Source organism: Ostrinia furnacalis, unplaced genomic scaffold (assembly GCF_004193835.3).
Source record: "Ostrinia furnacalis isolate ACB-3 unplaced genomic scaffold, ASM419383v2 OfSCF1459, whole genome shotgun sequence".
In the NCBI taxonomy this organism is placed as follows: domain Eukaryota; kingdom Metazoa; phylum Arthropoda; class Insecta; order Lepidoptera; family Crambidae; genus Ostrinia; species Ostrinia furnacalis.
Genome location: NW_021131698.1, coordinates 31,634 through 53,820, shown reverse-complemented (window position 1 = coordinate 53,820; position 22,187 = coordinate 31,634). Strand labels below are relative to the sequence as shown.

Sequence of the window (22,187 nt, the reverse complement as noted above, 5' to 3'; positions counted from 1 at the left end):
ATGTGTTCATGTACCGAAAAAATATGACATCATATCACGTTATTTTTCAATCTCTCCAGCTTGATTTCACTTAAATAATGCTAATCTGTTAGCTATAAAGATTAATGTCCGCGGAATTGCGCAATAATTGACCAAAGATAATCGTAAGTAAGTACTTGATTTTCTTCAGCATTAGCAGTTCTTTTAATTACTGTACCGTCATAATTGATTACCGTGATTATCTTCAAAAATTCGTACAATTTCTGGAAAATTGAAAATAATGAAAATTAAATGATGCGAATTAGATGAAAATTAATTGATTATAAACGAGAGAAAGACTTGGTCGGGGACGTTTTCCTCAGTAAAAGACGTGCTAATATTATTAATAGCTGGAAGTCGATCTTTAATATTCAGTAATTAGTTTTATTGTTCAAACAAGAATTGGCGAGTCGGATAGATCGTGTCTCGCCCGTTGCGTGTGTCGCGCTTTCTGAACGCATGCACCATACTTCTACTTCTGCCGATCACTGCAGATATTTATGTCCAGATCAAATTATGAAACGCGGCGTTTTTGCAGACCATTTTAAAGGCCGTATCTTCATTTGTTGCGTGTAATGCAATTCGTTAATTAATCTGATTTATGAACGAACAAATTGTGATTAGAATCATCTTACGGATAACAGCTTTTCAGTGGCGATACTAACAATTATAAATCGATCTCGATTAAAGTACTTATCTACTTCATTTCAGACGAGAATAATGTCACGCCTTAAAAAAATCTTTGCCAATTTTAACAACATTAACATAATTTATAGAAATCGTTAGTCATTCATACTGATGCGCCCATAAGCCTCCAGCCCATTAGGTATTAAGTAATCCATCGTTGAATTAATTCAGCTATTTCCGTTAGAAAAGGAAAGATGTATCCGAACCGGTTCCTCGCTCGCGATCTCAATATTTTGTTGACCTACAGCCAGCCGGCGACATCGATATAAATATGAAGAAAACATTTTGACCAACACAAACAAGCGAGGCTTGTGGTAGAAGACACAAGTTCACTTCGGTGGCCAGCGATTAGCTAATCGAAATGGCTACTTTTGTAAGTAAACAATACAAAGGCAATAAATAAATGAAAATGTTGAAGACATAATAAGACAGCAATACAATTAAATCATTTTTGTTCACAGGCAAAATTGGCAGCTCTTGCCATACTAGTTAGCAACACCCACGCAGGATACCTACATGGCAATCATCACCACGCGCCTCTAAGCCATCACGATCACCATGACCATCACTCTAGTCTCCCATCGTCGTCTCTCAGCGCCCCTAGTGCTTTGGACAGTTTCTCTCCTAGCAGCTTCCCAGCTGGCTCCTTACCGTCAGCCACATACCATGACCATGGGCATGGACTTGGAGGTGGGTATTCCAGCCACTCCGACCTCTCTCACCATGACAGTGGACTTTCCAGCCACTCTTTAAGTGGTGGATTCTCAGGCCACTCACTTAGTGGTGGCCTTTCCGGACATTCGATTAGCGGTGGACTCTCCGGCCATTCCATAAGCGGTGGTCTCTCTGGCCATTCGGTAAGCGGTGGTTTCTCCGACCATTCTTTGAGCGGTGGGCTTTCAGGCCATTCCTTGAGCGGTGGGTTTTCCGGTCACTCTCTGAGTGGTGGAATTTCAGGCCACTCTTTAAGCGGTGGAATCTCAGGCCATTCCCTTGAAGGCGGGCTTAGCGGTGGCTTCGACAGTGGCTCGTCGTACGACTCTCACCTCCCAGCAGCACCCCTGCCATCGTTGCCAGCAGCGCCCCTTCCATCAGGACTCGATTCACACTCTTTCTCGTCTCCTGGCTCTAGTTATTTGCCACCATCTGACTTATCATCAGGATTCGGATCATCATTGCCTTCTCCACCTCTCTCATCAGGTCCTCTGCCTTCTGGACCCTCCTTTGGTGCTGGAGGTATTGGCGCCATCGGCGGTATTGGCGCTGGTGGAGATATCGGCGCCGTAGGAGGCGCTATTGGAGGCGGTATTGGAGGCGGTATTGGAGGCGGTATTGGAGGCGGTATTGGAGGTGCTATTGGAGGCGCTATTGGAGGCATTGGCGCCGGTGGAGCTATCGGTGGTGGTGGTCTGGGCGGCGGAGCCGGAGTTGGTGGCGTTATTGGAGCGGCCGGTGCGGGTGATGCCCTTCCTCCGGGTCCCAAAGCTCCCGTCATCACTGAAATCCACGGCCTGGCTAACGGCAACGGTGCCCCTACTCGCTACCGCGTGCGCGAAGAAACCTACCAAGTCTTCCGTGAAGTGACCCACAGAGTTCCCCAGCCCGTTCCAGTGCAAGTTCCCCAAAGGGTTGAGATCCCCGTGCCACAGCCTTACCCCGTACAAGTGCCACGCGTCAGAAACGTCCCTGTACCAGTGGTTAAGTATCAGCAAGTGAAGGTTGACAAGCCAGTGCCTTACCCCGTGGAGAAGATTGTAAAAGTGCCCGTGGAGAAGGTGGTGAAGGTGCCGGTAGACAACCCCGTGCCGGTGGAAAAGATTGTGAAAGTACCAGTTGTGAAGCTTATTAAGGTGCCGGTACATATCGAGAAGAAGTACGCCGTACCTCACGTGAAGACTGTCCACCACCACGCACAGAGCCACGGCCACAGCTCGCATGGCCACAGCTCGCACGGCCACAGTTCCCACGGCCACGGATGGTAGACGCCAAACAAGACAATTACCTCATGTAATATATCATTACCATTCCTAGTCCTTTTGTAAATATATTTCGCGTCATGGCTCATCGTAGGCTGCAACGTAGGGTGATAACTAAGTCATTAGTTAAGTTGTATTATTGTTATTGTTTGTCTCGTTTGTGTATAGTAATATAAGTTTATTACTTTATTAAAAACGATTTTCCAAAGAATATTTTATTTTATTTTGAGTTAAGGTGCTTCAACTGTTTCCCATATCCAATAATTCAATCCTAAAAAATTCTGACAAACATAAAGCTTAATAAATCATATCGAAGACAGACATTATACTCGTAGAGTTGTTAGAAATTAAATTGGATATCTTAATACGTAATTAATTATCATTTTGCATTTATTATTATTTACAAGAAGAAAATACGTTTAGGCGAGAACTCTGAATATTGAGATAAAGTAACGAATTTATACTCGTATTTACCTTATTTACATATACCTACAATACTAGGTACTTTGTGATTATATTATAAGGTGGCTGGTATTCATGAATCAAAGTTACTTACGTAAATATGTATGATAGCTAAGCTAGATTGTAACTGGCCAGTAAAGGTAAAGGAGCTACAAGCTGTGTTCTAATTTATTGTAAGTATGAGTTTATTCAGTTAACACTTTTATAGGTATATTTCCTGTTTAAATCAATAGTGACTTAGTTTATTCTTATAATTTATTAGAGGAACATTTCCATTGTACAATAATGATCAATATTAAAAATAAGCTAGAGTTTTTGGGTTCGAATCCCGCCCAGTTTCATAACACAAAACAATTAATGAATCTTCATTATACCGACTCTTTATTCTGATAAGCAATATAAGAGATGATGACCATTAAATACTGTTATTGGGTATATGTATTATGATTTTCAGTAGCTATAAATCTGATGAAGCCGAAAAAAAGACTTCAGGCTACAACATTGTTCTGTAAAACGACTACGATGTCGCAGTAAAAATCCAACCTAGGTCTACTGGTGTGTGTGAACTAGGAACTTAACTGGTCTAGCCTTAGCTATGACATCGGAAGTCCGATATCTGACACATTCCAACACAATAGTAAAAAAGCAGCATTTTTCAGCTGTGGATAGAACAATTTTAACTACTTTATGTATATTATATGGTTCTTGCAACTCACGAAGGCGAGTGAGTATTCTTGTGTCTGTACGTGTGCGTGCATGCACATAACTATAATGTAATGTCTATCAAAACTTTTGAAAAACGAACAGTAGCGAGCCACCACCAATGTAAAGCTCACTCACCTTCGTGAAATGCAACAACTATTGTACACCTGCGTAGGAACTTAAATGCATTAATATTGTCTTGTAAAGTTGGTTACTAAAGTATTTCAACCGTGGCAACTTTTAGCTATTGATAATGTGTAAGGTATTAGCTACTGTTCTAACAAGAACGAAGCAATAGAGCTTAAATGTAGAGCTACAGAGAGGTAAGTTTTTAATTTACCTAGGATCATGTATTTTCAAATTCAAATAGTTTGTTCAGTATACATAGGCCCTTTGTAGGGCACTTATACACGTCCTAAATATAGCTTGCCCTACCACCACTTCGGGACAACATATGGGCTGGTGCTGAGAAGAAGTGGCGGAAGAAACTCAGTCACCTTTGTCAATTGGAAAATTAGTATAAGTAGCAGATATTACTAACGTTACTACGTGCAGTAGGAACTAGGTAATTAGAAACTATTCAATTATTCATTCTTATTTTCTTACATCAAATGTATGTATAGATGAAGATAGTGACACAGGTCAGGCTCATAACTGCCTAGACTGTCACCAATATTTACGCAACTACTGTCGAAATCAATCCGGAAGACATCGGAGGCAAAATCGGTCACCATAATGATATGTTTATTGCTCATCTGCATTTAAATCCAAGGACGGAGAAAACTGGCGAAGAAACTGCCTATTGCGAGACGAATGTTAAAAATAACTAATTCATAGAAATACATTAAGGGTTAGGCGACACTTTACATAACTGCTGACGAAACGATGGACACAAATCAAAATTTCTTAAGTCATTATAAATTATTGGACTATGATACCATTGTGAGATGATAAAATTGGTTCATTAGCAACCTCTTACTTAACCTTCTTCACTGGTTGTGTTATTAATAATTTATTTTATTTCAACTTTATTGCACTAATAAAGTACAAAAAAATATTTTAACAATAATAGAGGCATACAATATGATGAATACCAAGAATGGCAAAATGATTGAACCCTTCAACGTGAAACGCTGTTTCAAGTAACTCGTACCATTTTAGGATGCAGGAGTCATCACCATCATCATTTCAGCTACAGGACGTCCACTGCTGAAGACAGACCTCCTCCAATTTCCATATTGGCCGGTTGGTAGCTGCCTGTATCCAGCACCTTTCTGTTACATTTATGAGGTCGGCGGTTCACCTTGCCTTGTAGGTATCATAGATGATAATAATGTAGATCCATTATTGGGTTAGGCCATTGACATCTCCAACACTCGATAGATAAAAAATCGGTAAATAAGTAGCCTCAAAGTAAAATTATTATAAAAGCAATTATTTTCTTCCCACTTTCATAGTGTGTATACAGGGTGGAAACGATAAGTGATCTCACTCGATTATTTCTAAATTATACCTACAAGATATCAATAAACTCGTTACTGATTTTAAAAGTGCTTCACAAGCTCTATATCTAATGGTATCAATAATAGATTACAGAATAAACTGGATCTATCCAAAAATTCAATGTTTCCTTCTTCCATAGATTGTGTACTACCACATTCATGACACTCATCTCTTGACAATATTATAGCAAACTAGCTTTCCGCCCGCGGCTTCGCCCGCGTGGAATTTTGTCTGTCACAGAAAAACTTTATCGCGCGCGTCCCTGTTTAAAAAACCGGGATAAAAACTATCCTATGTTCTTTCCCGGGACTCAAACTATCTCTATGCCAAATTTCATCAAAATCGGTTACGAGGTTTAAGCGGGAAAGCGTAACAGACAGACAGACAGACAGACAGACAGACAGACAGAGTTACTTTCGCATTTATAATATTAGTTGGGATTAGTTGGGATAAAGCTTAAAACCAATGCTTTCCATGAATAATTTAAAATAAGAATAAAATTTACGAGTTTATTTTAAGAGTCTATTATTAAATAAATAAAAAAATACACTTCTAATAATGTGTGTCTGGCATACATTTAGTATGGAAGCTGGAAACATTGAATTTTCAGATAGATCCAGTTTTTTTCTGTAACCTATTGTTGGTACCGTTTGATAGAGCTCTTGAAGCACTTTCAGGATCAGTAACCAGTTTTTCAATATCTTGTATAGTTTAGAAATAATCGAGTGAGATCACTTATCGTTTCACCCTGTAGATACCTAAATAACATTAAAAATAGGTCACTATTCAAAATTCAACTATGACAATGCAATTGATAGGTCTCTATATACATAAATAGACATATTATAATTAAAACACATTAAACCTTAGTTTCTGCAATCAGCTAAAAATAGAATCAATTCATATCAAGGACACACACGACGATAAAATCAGACTTAAAAGAGATTTGTTAATGAATAAGTTACTGAATTCTAAGCACCATAACGTAAATCAATTTGTAACTTTTATTCCTTCATAATCATTTTAGAGTTAAAATTTCGCTATGAAATGGCATAAATTTAATGACAAGGATATGGAAATTTGTACGTTTTATGGAATTTCTATCGCTTTCTAGAGAAACGTAAGTAACGTTTATGTCGTTGGAAATGGCCAAGCCTACGGAATAGGCGTTTTGAATTATTGTTATGGCAAGGATTACCTAAGTTAAGAAGATAGATGAGAGAATAGTGTGCAGTATAATGTATGGCATGTACCTACCTGCAGTACTGCATGTCTGAACATGGATTACAATAACAGAGTTATGCCCGTTTTCATCATCAATCCCTATTTTTAAGTGACCCCTATGAAAACAATATTCCTGTTGTGTAATTTTAACTAAAGACATTAAGAATGTCTTTAGTTAAAATTACGTTACTTTGATATTCTGAATAATGAACAGGATAATTTCATTTGAAATGTACACTTAGTGAAATTAAATGTGCCATGACATTTCATCTCCGATTAGTCACTGCGTGATTGTAAGGATAAATACTTACACCTAATCATAAAGACATAACACCAATACATAGAAGCATACAAGTAGGAATAATCCAGGCAATTTACCTACAAAAATATCATTAGTTTAAGCTTCCACCATAACTTTAAGTTTCCAACAAACCAATGACAAAGAAGGTATTACATGTATACCAAAACTTATGAATACTTATCTGGAGGCAGTTCTACGAAATTACGAAGAAATACCAAAATACGTAACAGCTTTCAACTAAAAAGGCGCATCAACCTGCCGAGCCTATCACAAGTGGGGCAATAGAACAATGATGGCCCCGTTGGACGACCAGCTGTCTCCCAAACCACCTCATAAATCATCCTTACGTAATCTTAGGAAATACCACTCTTATTGAGACCACAGATTAACATAGAAATTTAGTGACGAATCGGACGCAGCGACATCCGCTAAACCAAACTTTAATTTATTCATAGGCATCGCATCGGCAGAACAACTTTGATTCCGTATAAATATGCGGGCCCATTACGTTACCGATTCACAAACCACCAAAGCTCGGAAGAGACAACAACACATCACCCGATTTGGCTTCAAAGCGATTAGCTAAAAGCCATGGCGTTTGTTGTAAGTCCTGAGATGATACACAAATCAATTTAGCAGCCAATCGAAAAGATATCAATAAGCTTTATCATTGTTACAGGTTCGGACGCTCTTCTTGACGGCGATTGTGTGCAGTGTCAGAGCAGGATACCTATCAGGTCATCACCATCATGATTCCGGCCATCACCATCACGATTCCGGCCATCACCATCACGATTCAGGCCATATACATCACGATTCATACACAGATTCAGCCCATAGCGCGCCGTCAGCATCATATGGAGTTCCTTCAAATTCCTACGGTCCTCCAGTGCACTCAGGAGGCTTGATAGCTGACGCGAGCCTTCCCGCGCCACTTCCCAGCACTCCCATAAGCAGCGGCCCTATTGGATACCCACTAGCAGCGCCGGCACCAGTCTACGGACCCCCTGAGACCTCAGGCAGCCTCAATCTTGATGAAAACCGTCCACCCCCACCGGCCGGCGGTGGCTCCTTAACCCTTGGAGCACCAAGAGTGATCGGAACCTCCGTGACGGTTGGAAAGCCTATTGCTGCAGCGTCAAGATACGAATTGAAGGCAGTCGTGCAAGACGTCGTCAGACGCGTGCCAGTTGAGGTCGTCCGTCACGTGCAGGTCGCTGTGCCGCAGCCTTACCCCGTGCCTGTTCGTCAGGAGGTGAGGGTGCCGGTGCCTCAGCCTTACAATGTACCAGTGGATGTCGTGAAACAAGTGCCTTACCCAGTGTACAAGACCCAAACGGTCGAAGTAGAGAGGCCTGTGCCTTATGAGGTCGTGAAGCACGTGCCTGTTGAGGTCATCAGAAAGGTTCCCATCCCCGTGGACAGGCCATACGAGGTCATCAAGAAGGTACATGTGCCAGTAGAGAAGCACGTCGAAGTGCCAGTCCCCGTATGGAAGCCGTACCCTCTCCACATCATCAAGCACGTCACCCACTACCAGAAGAAGAGCTGCTGCTGGTGAACCATAGAGCATAAGTTGTGATCATACCAAATAGTCAATACGTGTAAATAAATAGTCACTAGTTGTAAATAAAATAGGTGTACAAAGAATAAAAGACGTTACAAAATATAATTTCGTAGATTTAATATCCTACCTAATCCTTTGATCTGCCCGTATAACACATTACTGTAAAAGCCCTTTCCTGAAAGGCTCTCTTGAAACTAATGGTATATCACAGATAATATATTGTTATACGTAACTAACAACAGTTATCATCATAACAAAACTTCTCAAAACAAGTACACACTTATAAATTATTATTATGGGTAAAAATATTGTAGGAATATTATACTCGTAGTATGTATTACTGTATAGTAGTACTGTATAGCATACTGTATAGCAGTATTACTGTATGTAGTGCTCGTAGTTAATAGACTCGTAGACTGAAACAACAATGAGCACAAAACTTTTTGTAATGGGAATTATTTTGTGTTTGATGTAATTAATCTTCATAGTAGTAGTAATAATTATTTCATATAAATTTATGGTAGGCCTATTTAAAAAAAATACAAGCCAATGTTTATAAAGTGAACTTTTCATGGTTGGCGTGGCGTTGCTGGTAAAATGAAGTCTCATGGTTTTAAGCCAACTATGAGAACATCATGTAAACTACTTGAGAAGCACAAGTGAAATCAGTTGATACAATAATCAAATGAGACGGCCCCTAAACATACCATCAGCCACACGGACGGACACGGACGTCCACTGCTGAACATAAGCCAGATTTATCCAGTGGCTTATTAAAATCTTTATAGGATCATACGTCTTGCACGACTGCCTTCAATTCGACGTCCTACGCTGTGCTTTCCGGTGTGTAACCTCCATTCCAGAACCTCATTGCCCATGCGGTGCTTCGCTTGTCAGACTCTAAAAATGACCGACGCGGTTGTGGATTCTTATCTCGCAAGTATAATCATAATCAGCTATGAATAGGTATCTTATTATTTATTACTATTTCTACAGGGTGTTTGGCGCATCGTGTGCCAAAATGATTTGGCGGATAGAATGGGTCATTTCCTATATTTTCAGCCCCCATAACACGTTCCATGCCAGATGGCTACTTTTACATAAATTTTTAGTAATTTCACCAAAATACCCAAATCGCATAATTTAATTTCAATTTAAAAAAAAACTACTAGGCGTAGCCTCAAAGTAAATATTTTGTTAAGTTTTTACCTGCTTTGAACTTATTGTAAAGTAAAAAAAAGGTTCAAAATTCAAATTTTGAATATCAGTCCGAGTAGAGTCAATGCACTAATTTAAGGAATTTGTGAAGTTGTTGTTATTATTTAAACANGCCCTAAACACACACTCGCCTTGGGATACCACCTTCGACGCACGATTACCGCGTAATAGTCCTAAATAATTGATTGTAATTAGGCTGGCGAGAAGAATTGCTAAAATCAAGTGGCAGTGGGCGGGGCACATAGCTCATAGAGACGATGGCCTTTGGGGCAGAAAAGTTCTCGAGTGGCGACCACGGGCTGGAAGACGTAGCGTGGGCAGGCCTCCTACTAGGTGGACCGACGTTCTGGTGAAGGTCGCGGGAAGAGCCTGGATGCGAGCAGCGCAGGGCCGTTCATTGTGGAAAACCTTGGAGGACGCGAGGCTGGCGAGAATTAAAGCACGTATTTTAATACAGTCCACTATTTTATTTGTACTAATATTCGTTAGGACCTTAACAAAGAAGCTTGTAGTAATTAAAGACTAACTGTAAATGAAACAAATCGTGGATTTTCTTTATAAAACCTGCTCTACATTTAATGAACGTCATGTAAACACGACCCAAAGCAACTTATTAGTTATTATTAGTCATTAGACCGTAATAATGTTGTATGCGATTTAATTATGATACGGAAGTCAATATTGTGAACTTAAAACATCAAAGTTCGTGTAAAATCAAAGAGGAATAGCAATAAAGAATTGAATTAAGGACAAGGTAGCGTGTTATGTCACAGGCGTTATTGGGCGTCATATAAATTCAGAGTGTAATAAAAGATTATACGGTTCTCCCCTAAGGCTGAATTGCACCAACTTCATCATCAACAGCCCTTTACAGTCCACTGCTGGACTATATGAGCCTCCTCCACTATAATGGAGGATTTTGCCATAATCCCCACGCTCGGCAGGCGAGGGGTGGTGATCGCAGTTTAAAAGATTGATATTTTTCAGAGAGCGCTGCTGCCCGTTCTCTGTTTGATATGTAATCCCTAAGTCACCTCTTACGACACCCGCGGGAAGAGTTATAGGGGTTAGTGACAAATGTATTCTACTCTACCGACCAACTTACTTTGACCAAAACTTTAACAATAACTTGTTAAAGTCAAAATAAGATGGTGCAACTCAATATAAATGTAGTGTTAGGACCATTATCAGTCATCATGTATTTACAATGTCTGTTATTTAAAAACAATAATATTTAAAAGGATTGTCTAGCAGGAGTGTAGAATATAATATATTTACGGTCTTGTTATATTTATCTTAAGGTAGAGCCAAACAAGCTTTATCAAACTTAAAAGCTTGGTCATCTAACTAAACTGTGAGCGCCACCTATTGACATATAAATGAACTTTGTATGTACTAATACAAGATCCAAGATCCAACATCACTACTATACGCAACTAAAAAGAAAGGCATTCGAGTTGGTAGAGATGGCGTTGATGTATCGATTTTATTAAAATTTATAAAATTAATTTATTTTCTGTAAGATAAGCTTTTAAACAGGACTTACAACTGCTACGTCCTAGAATTATCCTCGAAAACTTCCAAGTTTTTATGCAAAAAAAAAACAAAAAAAAATTTTATGCAAGACAAGTAATTGACCACAATCGCATCTAGTGTTATTATAATAAATGTTTAATAATAATAATTCCTATTATGAGTGAAGTTAAAACTTGAAATTTGGTTTACTATTTTATTTAGTTTATATTTCAATTAAAATATTATTTATAATGATTACTTTAATGATTTTTCTGTAACACACTCGTATTACCTCCACACGGCAGAGACATCATTAAGGGTTGTCAATTTGAGTTTATTGCTTTAAAATAAACCATACTTAATACATAAAATTAATTATAATATTGTAGTAACAACAAATCAATAATATGATTATTTTCAATTTGAATAGAAGTTGTTATTTTGCATAGAAGTTGTTCGTGGAATTGTAGAGTCGTTTCCGTTTGTATTTCCAAACAAAAAAACAATACAAATGAGCCATAATTTTGTTTTAACATTTTTTCTACTAATACTTTAATATGAAAATATCACTCTTCTAATGTTGCTATTGGCAACCCTATCATGCTAACAGTCCAACGGTTTCACCTAACATTAACATAAATGTTACATCTTTAGGCTAACGTGTTTCCAATTATACTAATAAGTAGCTTTTATTCACAGAATGAAATCAATTTACTCGCCAATAAATGGTCAAAATATTTATATGTGTAGATTTAATTGTCAGATTAATCACCTGTTATGAGAGGAGCTTATTTTTGGTATGAGTTATGGCTTCATTGTTACTATTCTGATTTTAACATATTATTATTTATAAATGTTCTATGTTTCAAACAGGGTGAGATCAACAGTAACTACACATCTCGAAGATAGAGTAACGAAACTGAAAAATAAAAATTGTGTCTTGATAGGCATTATAATTATTTGTCTCATCTCGTGGTTAACACGACAAAAAATAGATAGGTTACCTCTTTCTTTAATTTTAACTCAATTCAATACAATTTTTTTGTAGTTTGGCGAGGGGTGAACCAGATCCCTGATTTGAAGTAGATATTTTCATCGATAAATTTTCTCACTTATCACGCTTTTAAGTTTTATTACTATTGGGTAAACTAGAATGTATAGAATTAGTTCAATATTGCTTAAGGTAATCTGTATTTTAAACAAAAGTTTCAAGATCGAGCTACTTTTGGATCTGCTTTTTGAGTCATTCCTTTAAAAGGAAACTTAACTGTGTAAACCTAACAAGAATTGCAGCAAACTAAGTGGTTCAGAGTTCATATCGAATTAATAAGCTAAATATTTGCATACGCGGCCAAAGTATTATAATATGTTTCCTCTCTTTATTTCGTAACCTCATTGATTTTGATCTAATTGCAAGTCAAATGGCGTTTCCGTGGTAGAGTGATGTGTATAAAGTATGTGGACTTAGGAGACGATGCGCAGATGCTCGTACGCAACGCAGCGGGTGACAAAGCCACAAAATGACCTCAATAGTAAGTTAATAATCGAATTGTAAATTAATTTCTATTAATAATAGATAGAAAACATTGGAATGATAGATTTTCTTTATCAATAGTAGAGATTTTGAAATAATTTAAATTAATTTGAAACATGATATCGGATGATACCTTCGTAGCGGACTCTACGCGTTTGTCTTTATACAATATGAGCGACATCAGCGCAAATCAGTTCAGTTAAAGTGTTTTCTTATTGTTTTCAGAAATGTCTTCTGGTGTCAATATGCTTGGTCACCGTACAGGCAAGCACAGATGATCCCGGACCATACAAATTTGAGCAAAGCTCACCAACAGCCGCTCCCAGCAGTGACCGAGGATATGTCATGAAAGAAGTAACTCTATATTTAACGCCAAGCCAGATCCGGGCCTTAGAAGCGAGTCAAGCTGAAAAAAGCCAAAAACAAAGCCAAAGCGTAAGTGAACAAGATCTGGAGAAGTTGGATGCTGAAATAAAAAGACAGCTGGAGCAACAACACATTTTTTACTATAAAGACCAAAGTGATGTTCAAAAACCAGCTTCAAACTTACATAATGCACCACCACCAGTAGAAGAACCTGCTAACGAAAACGCAGCCGATTTTTTGCCAAAATTCCAGCAAAGCTGGACACCGATACCGAAGATTTCGGACGATCTCAAATATTTTGCGCCTTTGGAAAAATTAAACCAGCAAAACCCTAACACAAAGTTCCCTGAAAGTTACTCGTTCATAAAGATTTACACCGATGAGAAAGTTCATGAAACTCCGAAGCTCCAACTGTTCCATCCGATACCTCATCAACATCCAGACAATGACGAATTATCAAAACTTTTTGAAGTTCAACAGGACCCGTTACATAAGAAGCAGTACAAACTTGTCCCGTATGAATATTTGCCTGACTACTCACCCGAGGCTCCAAAACCTGAAGAAGTGAAGGAAATATCAAAATTCGTAACTGAATTTGACAAGTACGAATCTCCGTATAATCGTAAACCTTCAAACCCACAAGTGACAGAAGATAATCAAGAGGAGACAGCTACCCAGAAAGATGATTCTTATTATCAGAAATATACTCCTAGTATTGAGGATCACAAGCAATCAGCTGAGTATCAAAAGTTTGTGCTCAAGTTGGAGAAGGAAAATGCCTTGGCTAAAGCTCAAGCTATCCTGAAATCCCCTCCAGTGGTTATAAGGAAAGAGGTCACCACCAAACGACGCCCCATTATTGGAGGGATTAGACATGTAAGTATCATCCCATCTTTGCCTACTGAAAAACCAATTCTTCGACACGGCTGGAAGCACTAAACTATTTTGATTCTATGGTAATTGTTTTAAAAACCTGTTTTTGTGTTATGGGATGAATTATGATTTGTGAGAATCTATTTATTGTTGAGTGTTATTAAAGTGGGTTTGAAAATTTAACAACTTTTTATTCCAATCGCCTTCATCAAACGAAACATTAATTTCATCTGTGTACAAAATCGCTGGCAAAGAATTCACTAGGCGCTTGATTATTGTTTCTTTGCTAGAAGAAAACGAACAATCATATTGTTTAAATTATTTGTAAAGAATGAAATTGCTCTACCTAAATCACACTAAAGTTTAGGTTAGCATAATTGCATAATATCTTTTATAAATCCTGAATTATGTATTTGTAACTACAATCAAAATATTTGCTGATTTGTTTTATGGCCAACAACGATTAGATGATTTCAAATTTTCAACATTACTTACTTTAATTTTTATCATCATCCCGACTGGACGAAAGAGCACATTCTTCCTATTTTTCCATCCAGCCCTTCTTCTTTTCTTGAGGTCGTCGGTCTTTTGTGCATCAGGCGTCCTACTTTACATTTGCTGAAACATGATATCCACTTGAGAACACGTTTACTCCACTTATTATTTCGATTTAATAATATCTACTAATCTAATCGTTCGTTAAAGTAACCACATTATTTATTCAAGTTTTCCAACTAATCTACAGGTGTGGTAATCCTATATAAAGTAGTAAATACTCTATAAAGTATTCAAATGATGCCTTCATTACTAACATGATATCATTGATATTCCAACGTAATCGCCGCTTTTCTTTACTAAGAAATTACATACACGCACATACTATCAAAGCCAGCTTATTTATCGTTTGGTTTTCACACGTTCTCGTGATCTTCCGTCCGATCGAATTTCAACGACAAATGTCGTCTACGAGGTAGAAAGCAAAGCCTGAGTGAATACTAAATGAAGTACACTCGGACATAAAACATTAACAGTCTGTTATATTTAGAGTGACCACACAGAATGATGACATAACACTTTAAAGACATACATGCAGAATGTTCCCATTACTATTGTAGTGGCCGATGGCTGCTGGGGCAGGAAAGTTCTTGAGTGGCGACCACGAGCCGGAAGACGTAGCCTGGGCAGGCCTCCCACTAGGTGAACCGACGATCTGGTGAAGGTCGCGGGAGGTGCCAGGATGTGAGCGGCGCCGAAGCGGTCTTTGTGGAAATCCTTGGGGGAGGCCTTTGTCCAGCAGTGGACGTCTTGACGAACGAACGAACGAACTATCGTAGTATATCGTAAGTACCTAACAGTTACAAGTCAATAATGATTCAATCTACCACATAATTATAGGTATAGGTTTTTGGTCTACCAAACGAACTTTTTATCAGCAATGAATTACAATTTTTTATATTATTTTTTATTCGTTCTTTTCTTTTCTATCTTCTTGCAATATAGAGCAGTTTAGTCGCAGTTCCGAGTTCCCTAAAGCTCAAATTAAAACTCCTCAATGTATTGCTGTGGTTGTAAATACATAATTATATTCAAGTCTGACTATACCAGGAAGAGATGTGTCCGCAAAATTACGAGATTTCTGAGACTTGCGCAAACGCTTTTCGCCATACTGCCCCGTAAGTTGTGACTTGTTAGTGCTTTAAGTTCACGTTTTGTGATGACTTATGATCTGGCCTTTGACATATCAGTGACTTACCGCGGAACTGCTTTTTATTCTTCTACAACTGGCACCTAAAATGTTCACTATTGTTGTCTCTACATCTACTTATGCATGCATAGTACACTTTTTTGTCTTCTAAGCCTGGCGCTTAGTGTTTAAACGCACAGTAGTCTTTAGGGGGAGCCTTTGTCCAGCAGTGGACCTCTTTCGGCTGAAACGAACGAACGAACTACGTATTAAGTATATAATATTATACTAAAACGTTTGTTTTTATTTGTATAGAGAACAATAGTGTCTAGACAAACCTAAAGAGGATTTAGGACGCTATTTGGATCAAATGTGTAATTGCTCAATAATGAATAATAAATAAATTAAAAAAAAAAGTAACTGCAAAATAAATGACCACGTAATTAAATTAAACATTAAATTCATTGATAAGGAGGTATATTTTCACTGAACGTAACTGAACATCGTCTAGCTAGGTCAAGCAAGTTGCTTCAACACAATCACATTTATTGTCTTCCTAATGATGTGTGTTGCACACTTTAAATTTGGTGTAGCGAAACAAAACTCGTTGACAATATAATATAGTGTTGATTTCATTTTGATTGAATTTACGAATTAATGAAATATTGTGGTATAAATAATAGGCGTACCATGATTTTTTTCTGGGGCGTTTGAATTCTAGGATGCCATCGAGCTAGCGCATTTTGACCTTCTTCGGCCAAGTATCTCGGCGCAGTAATGACTCCATAGAGCGTCTCGCAGTGCAGGGAAAAGTTGAGGGCACCAGACCACGTGGTAGATCACCAATGAGATGGACGGACCAGATCAAGGCCGCAACTAAGTGTTCGGTTAGCGAAAGTGCCCGGAAAGCTGTAGTGAGCGAGGTATGGCGCCGTATTGCGAGGAACCACTCATCGTGATTCACAATGATGACCACGACCACTCTGACAAGAGTGTACCGACTGAGAAGAAGAATCGAGTTAGCGATAGGTTGCCGTTGAAGAGAAAATATCTAGGCTAAAAGAAGCAGCTTTTAAATGAGCTAATGTGATCCATATTATGCACATTGTGACGAAAATAGCTGATTCAAAAAAGTTTATCATATTTCTGAATCACATAACTCATGATGAGCTATCGTCTTCATAAAGACATTTACAAACAATGAAAACAAGTATTTTTTAATCAAAATCGCAAACAAAGCAGTTGCAACGCCCCCAATTGGGGCAGTTGCGGGTTTTTAGATAAGCAATCGGTATTGTCTTCCTAATGGGCAACATTACGTAGCCGTAAGCAGAGCGAAAAATCGCTAATATCAATATAAGCAGCCAACATGCCACAAATTAAAAAACAATCTAAAGAAATTTAATGACTACAGGTTTTAAATACTCTACTTATGTGCAAGCGTTATTTTATAAATATAGCGATGCTTCAGACTGAATTTTCCAGTTTCTGTTCAAGAGTTATTTTCAGAAATTAATTTCATGAAGTTTTCATTTCTCATTACATCTCATTTCTTCTGAAATTAACGACAACCTGAAGGGGGATTTTAGCCCACGAGCTTTTCATCATCATCATCATCTCAGCCATAGGACGTCCACTGCTGAACATAGGCATCCCCCAATGATTTCCGTGTTGACCGGTTGGTAGCGGCCTACGTCCAGCGCCTTCCTGCTACCTTTAAGATGTCGTCGGTCCACCTTGTGGGTGGACGTCACACGCTGCGTTTTCCGGTACCCGCCCCCTACTCTAGAACCTTGCTGCCCCATCAGCCGTCAGTTCTGCGTAATATGTGCCCTGCCTAGCCACTTCAGATTGCTAATCTGTCGGGCTGTGTGAGCGACTTTAGTTCGTTTAGGGATCTCCTCATTTCAACCTCGTAAAGAAACGCCGAGCATAGCCCACTGCAACTTTGAGCTTTACACAGCAAACAATATTTTTTTAAATAAAAAAAATAAGTGCCAAAACGCTTGTCAGTATTAATTATATCAGCATAATAATATTAATACGTTTTTAATGCAAATTAATTCATAATTTCCTGAAGAATTAATTATTCAGTCGATAAATAACGTCAGTTCTCTATTATTCCGGCATTGTTATATATTCAATTAATTTATTGCTTTTACTTTGTATAATTTACTCGGATTACTATAAAAATATGATTACATAGGCACAATATGTACCTATAATTTATGATTACTATAATCATAAGAGTCGGAGTGTTTGTTAGTAAAATTTTACAACCAATTTTGGGGCATGCTCTACATAAGTAGAATAACTCTACATGCCCTAATACATATTAATAAAAAAATTGCAAAAACAAGGATTTATATCGCATAAATTGTATTCTATATAGGTACTTCCTTAGTACTGTAAAGTTTTTCAAAGTTCTTCACTTCAAATTAACGCGAGAAAAGACGCGTGTAAACCCTTGTTACAATAGCGATTAATGAAAAAACATATCTATTTAATTTATACTTCATAATTACTTTAAAAGCTAATAAACTTTTTTTATTAAACTTTTTTTATTAAATTACATATAACGAGGAATCAAATAAATTGTGAAATGTAATGATTCGTAAACAACAGGTTTTTAAAAAAAATAAAACGTTTACTATTATTTATTAGAAGAACTACATTTTTTTAAATTACTAGATATTTAAACCTACAAGCCTTTTCATGTATGGATGACGGCACATCGAGGTAAACACTGTTATATTACGCAAGTGATAGGTGCGATATTGCAATAAAATGTAATATCTGATGTAGTGTCGGTTTGTAAGTGCTTTTCACCAATTAGGGCATAAGAAAATAAACTATGAATTAGATAATGTTAAGGTAATAGTTAATTTGTTTTTGAATTTGTATTTATCTAATCTCTCGTACCAAAGAAAATAGCTTCAATGTATATCGGTACTATGTTGGTACTATAATTACAGAACTATTATAATATAATACCTTTACTAGGTACTAGGTATCCTCAAATGTAATATTGAAGTTTAAAATACTGCTCAGTGGCAGACATAATTATGGTTATTTCAAGCCAGGAAGTCGTTGAAAAATTTTAAGCTACAATATGTTATCCCCAGTTGCCAGAATGATGGCTGTATTAGGTACATCGGCTTATTTGACTTTATTCTATTTGATACTCTGCCTGCTAACGCTCTAACATTATAGAAATTGGGCGTATCCAAAATGTGTAACAATAGTAATTTCTAATGGTAACACCAGATTCATATTGCAACACTGATTGCCGCAATGTCTTTTATTTAAGCTCATAACTTACATAACACGCCATATTCAATATTAACCAATTTAATTACTACATTAGCAGAGCATAAAAAGTGTAATGTAATCATACAGTCTGAAGGAAAGCAATGTAAAAAATTGCACGATCGGACTTCTAGGCTTTCGTTACGTGCTTAGCAAGTCATCTGGCTGCATAACAGCGCTGTAATCTGCTGTAATACATCATTATGTGTATTCAAGCGGTGTTCAATTATTGACTCTACCTCTTTGATTGTCATGTAATTTCTTCACCCTGTAATTATTATTTAACCAGATCAATTGTCTACAGCCTAACAGCTTAAGCAATACCAAGAAGTAAGATTTAACGAAGAAAGACAAGAGAATGCTGAAATAATCGATACAGCGTGTTCTTAATTTCTTTGCTCCTGATAGAATAGTGTCGCTGTCAAACGATATTGCCCGCTGTCAATCATTTTGCTTTAAAAACCGGTTGCATGTTATCTAATAATAATTAATGCCGGTTTGGAATTCATAGAACTGGAACCATTTAATTTGACAGTGACATGTGTGTAAGGTTAGTGTCCTAGTAATTAGTTTACTCTACATATTTAATGACAGCGTGAAATCATTTCATGTATTTGATAAACAAACGACTCGAGGTGTAAATGACTGAATAATTTCGCCATACTTGTGAGAGGGTTAAGTGAAAAAAGGATTAAGTTAAAAACAAACATTTATTAATATCACAATTTCAGGGACTCATCCAACGAGATTTCACATACAGGCAAATCTGGCGCGAGACTAAACACACTTACTACGCCACACACCGCTTTACAATTTCGTAATAAAATCGCAACGCAACGCGTTACGTTTCAACATAATTCGTTGAGAAAACAATTTCTAAGTCTACATCAGGTACATTAAAATAGAGCACTTCCCGAACTTAAGCTTATGAGTCTTGACAATCAGGCACTTAGGTCTAGTTACAGACATTTAAGTTGCGCAAGAAACTTTACATTCATAACCAACTCTCATCTGTAAGCTTCCAGAAAACTGCATCTTTAAAATTTCCTGCGCAAAATAAATGTACGGTTAAACTAATATCAACAGGCAAGAGTTAGCCCATTCCCCTAGTGGTTGTCCACGTCAGGATCGGGCCCAGGAGTGCTTAGTAACCGCCGTGTTTGTAGGACTCCTCGCTGTAGCCAGAGAGGCCATGGCCTTGCTCGGCCACGTAGCCGTGAGAGGGCTGGAACTCAGCGTATCCTTTGAGCCCTTCTCCGCCTTCGTAGCCCTCGAATCCTCCTCCGTAATGCTCGAGGCCACCTTGCTCGAAACCTCCATGCTCGAAGCCTCCGTGGTGCTCAAGGCCGTGGGCGTGGGCGAGATGCTCAGTGTCGAGCCTGTGGTCTTCGAGCACGAGACCGCCACCATGACTATGCTCAGTCTCAGGGTGGATCAGCTTCAGGTTCTGTTCAGACTTGCCTTTCTCCAGCGGGTGTTCAAGCAGATGCTGATGTTCCTTCTTCACGTACACAGGGACTGGGTGGAAGTGCTCGAACTTGATGGACTGGTGGGACTTGGCGTGCTCATGTTGGATGTGGTGGTGGTGGCCTGACTCGCCGATGAGCGCGTGGTCATACTTCTCTTCCAGCTGGGGAGCCTCGTGATGCTCGTGGACAATGCCGGGGTACGCTGCCGCAACGGCTAGGAATCCCAAGAAAATCTGCAAAAAACAACTTTTGTTTATTCATCGATCCAATCAATTAAACTGAGCAGACAGTTCTGATGTGCAAAGTCTAATATGATGTTAATAATTGAACGAAATAATGTATTCATGCGCTGTTCCATTCGTTTTTGTAATGTGCAAACGTAATAGCTATCTATCTAATGATATTATTATGAACTCATAGGTCAATAAATACGGAATTGATTCCTAACTGTTCGACTGTGTTTCGAGTGTCGACAATCAAACAATTCTGTAATACTTGTATGTAATAACAGCCAATTAGATAAGGGATTATGGCTCGGTAGCCGTTCTCTCGAGACCGGTTTATTTCGCCAAGTATAAGGAACACCGCGTTTAGGGTTATGCAACAAGAAAGTCTTCCTATAATATTGAGAGCAGGAAGACACAAAGCGATCGCTGCTCACTGAATGTGCACATAAATGAATTTAATCACGGTCTTTATGACTGCCGATTGGATTCGGATCGTTTCATCTGCGTAGACAATTCGTTTATTTAATTTGTTTTCACTTTCAATTGTTTTGTTAATTGTTATTTTGTTTTTAGATACAGTTAATTAATGAACATTGATGGACAGCTATTAATTCGATTTAAAATCGATAAATATTAAATTAGAAATGCACTGCTTTATTTTCGTAACAGAGGTTTGAAACTGTAGTATTAGAATTTTTTTTTATAATTGTTATTTTTTTTTTGGAAAATTTTAAATTTTGAACTTTTTTTTTGGAATATCACAGTTAGCACTTTGGGAACACATCACGTCACTGTCCGTACTTAGAACACAACACAATACCCACGTGGTACTTCATTTTGGAGTGGTTTGTATGCGGCCGGGACGGTAGGGTAGTCGGTTATGCCGTACTCGGTAATTTGCATCGCTTATATACGCGGTTTCACCTGCGCACGAGTGTGTGCGCTGCAATACACACGCATTGACAATCTATCGACGTCTCAGACAATAGCTAGAAATTTGTTGGGAGCATTTTTGCTATCGGAGACAATTTCTTTTGTAATTACAACGTAAGTAACGTAATTGTTCGGTAATTCTGGATTTACATGTAGGCTTTCTAGTCTTGACTCTTGATAACAATCGAACGTGGTGACAGAGGAAGGCATTTTACAATGTGTTATGTACCTGCCATGCTACTTTATTAGGTACTCACGTAACTATTTTAAAGTGATTTCTTTTTATAATATTTCTACCGTTAATTTCCCTGAGAGTATCCTGATTTCAATATTCATTGAAAAGGTTATATCTCTACCTTTTCCCAAAGTAATAGTTCTCTTTGTCAAGCATTAAATTTAAATAGGTTAGATTATAACTTAAACTTGAAGTAGAAACTCTATTACTTATAGAATAGATAAAATACATACAACGTCTGAGAAATTATTCCTGAATTTCAGCTAATAACAATAATTTATACCCATCAAATATTTCTGAAGGATTAGTATTTTAATTGGGTATTAGCCCTATTAAAACTGTGGTATACCTACTGTATACCTACTAGTACCCTTCATTCGAAAG

At 37.9% G+C, this 22,187-nt stretch overlaps 4 protein-coding genes across 4 annotated transcripts; 3 read left to right on the top strand and 1 right to left on the bottom strand.

Annotated features, from left to right (window-relative positions):
- Positions 1-210: 210 nt before the first annotated feature.
- On the top strand, positions 211-2,883 carry CPG7 (cuticular protein glycine-rich 7). Its single transcript, XM_028304608.1, has 2 exons — positions 211-1,078; positions 1,167-2,883. Exons 1-2 carry the CDS (start codon positions 1,067-1,069, stop codon positions 2,685-2,687), a joined length of 1,533 nt encoding a protein of 510 aa, XP_028160409.1. The 5' UTR covers positions 211-1,066; the 3' UTR covers positions 2,688-2,883.
- A 4,523-nt stretch (positions 2,884-7,406) lies between these two features.
- Positions 7,407-8,524, top strand: CPG8 (cuticular protein glycine-rich 8). Its single transcript, XM_028304600.1, has 2 exons — positions 7,407-7,476; positions 7,553-8,524. Exons 1-2 carry the CDS (start codon positions 7,465-7,467, stop codon positions 8,432-8,434), a joined length of 894 nt encoding a protein of 297 aa, XP_028160401.1. The 5' UTR covers positions 7,407-7,464; the 3' UTR covers positions 8,435-8,524.
- Positions 8,525-12,661: 4,137 nt separating this feature from the next.
- LOC114352849 (uncharacterized) lies at positions 12,662-14,012 on the top strand. Its single transcript, XM_028304588.1, has 2 exons — positions 12,662-12,705; positions 12,933-14,012. The coding sequence occupies exons 1-2, from the start codon at positions 12,694-12,696 to the stop codon at positions 14,010-14,012; spliced, it is 1,092 nt and encodes a 363-aa protein (XP_028160389.1). The 5' UTR covers positions 12,662-12,693.
- A 5,708-nt stretch (positions 14,013-19,720) lies between these two features.
- On the bottom strand, positions 19,721-21,552 carry CPG9 (cuticular protein glycine-rich 9). Its single transcript, XM_028304594.1, has 2 exons — positions 21,460-21,552; positions 19,721-20,641 (listed from the first exon to the last, which is right to left on the bottom strand). The coding sequence occupies exons 1-2, from the start codon at positions 21,469-21,471 to the stop codon at positions 20,084-20,086; spliced, it is 570 nt and encodes a 189-aa protein (XP_028160395.1). The 5' UTR covers positions 21,472-21,552; the 3' UTR covers positions 19,721-20,083.
- Positions 21,553-22,187: the final 635 nt, after the last annotated feature.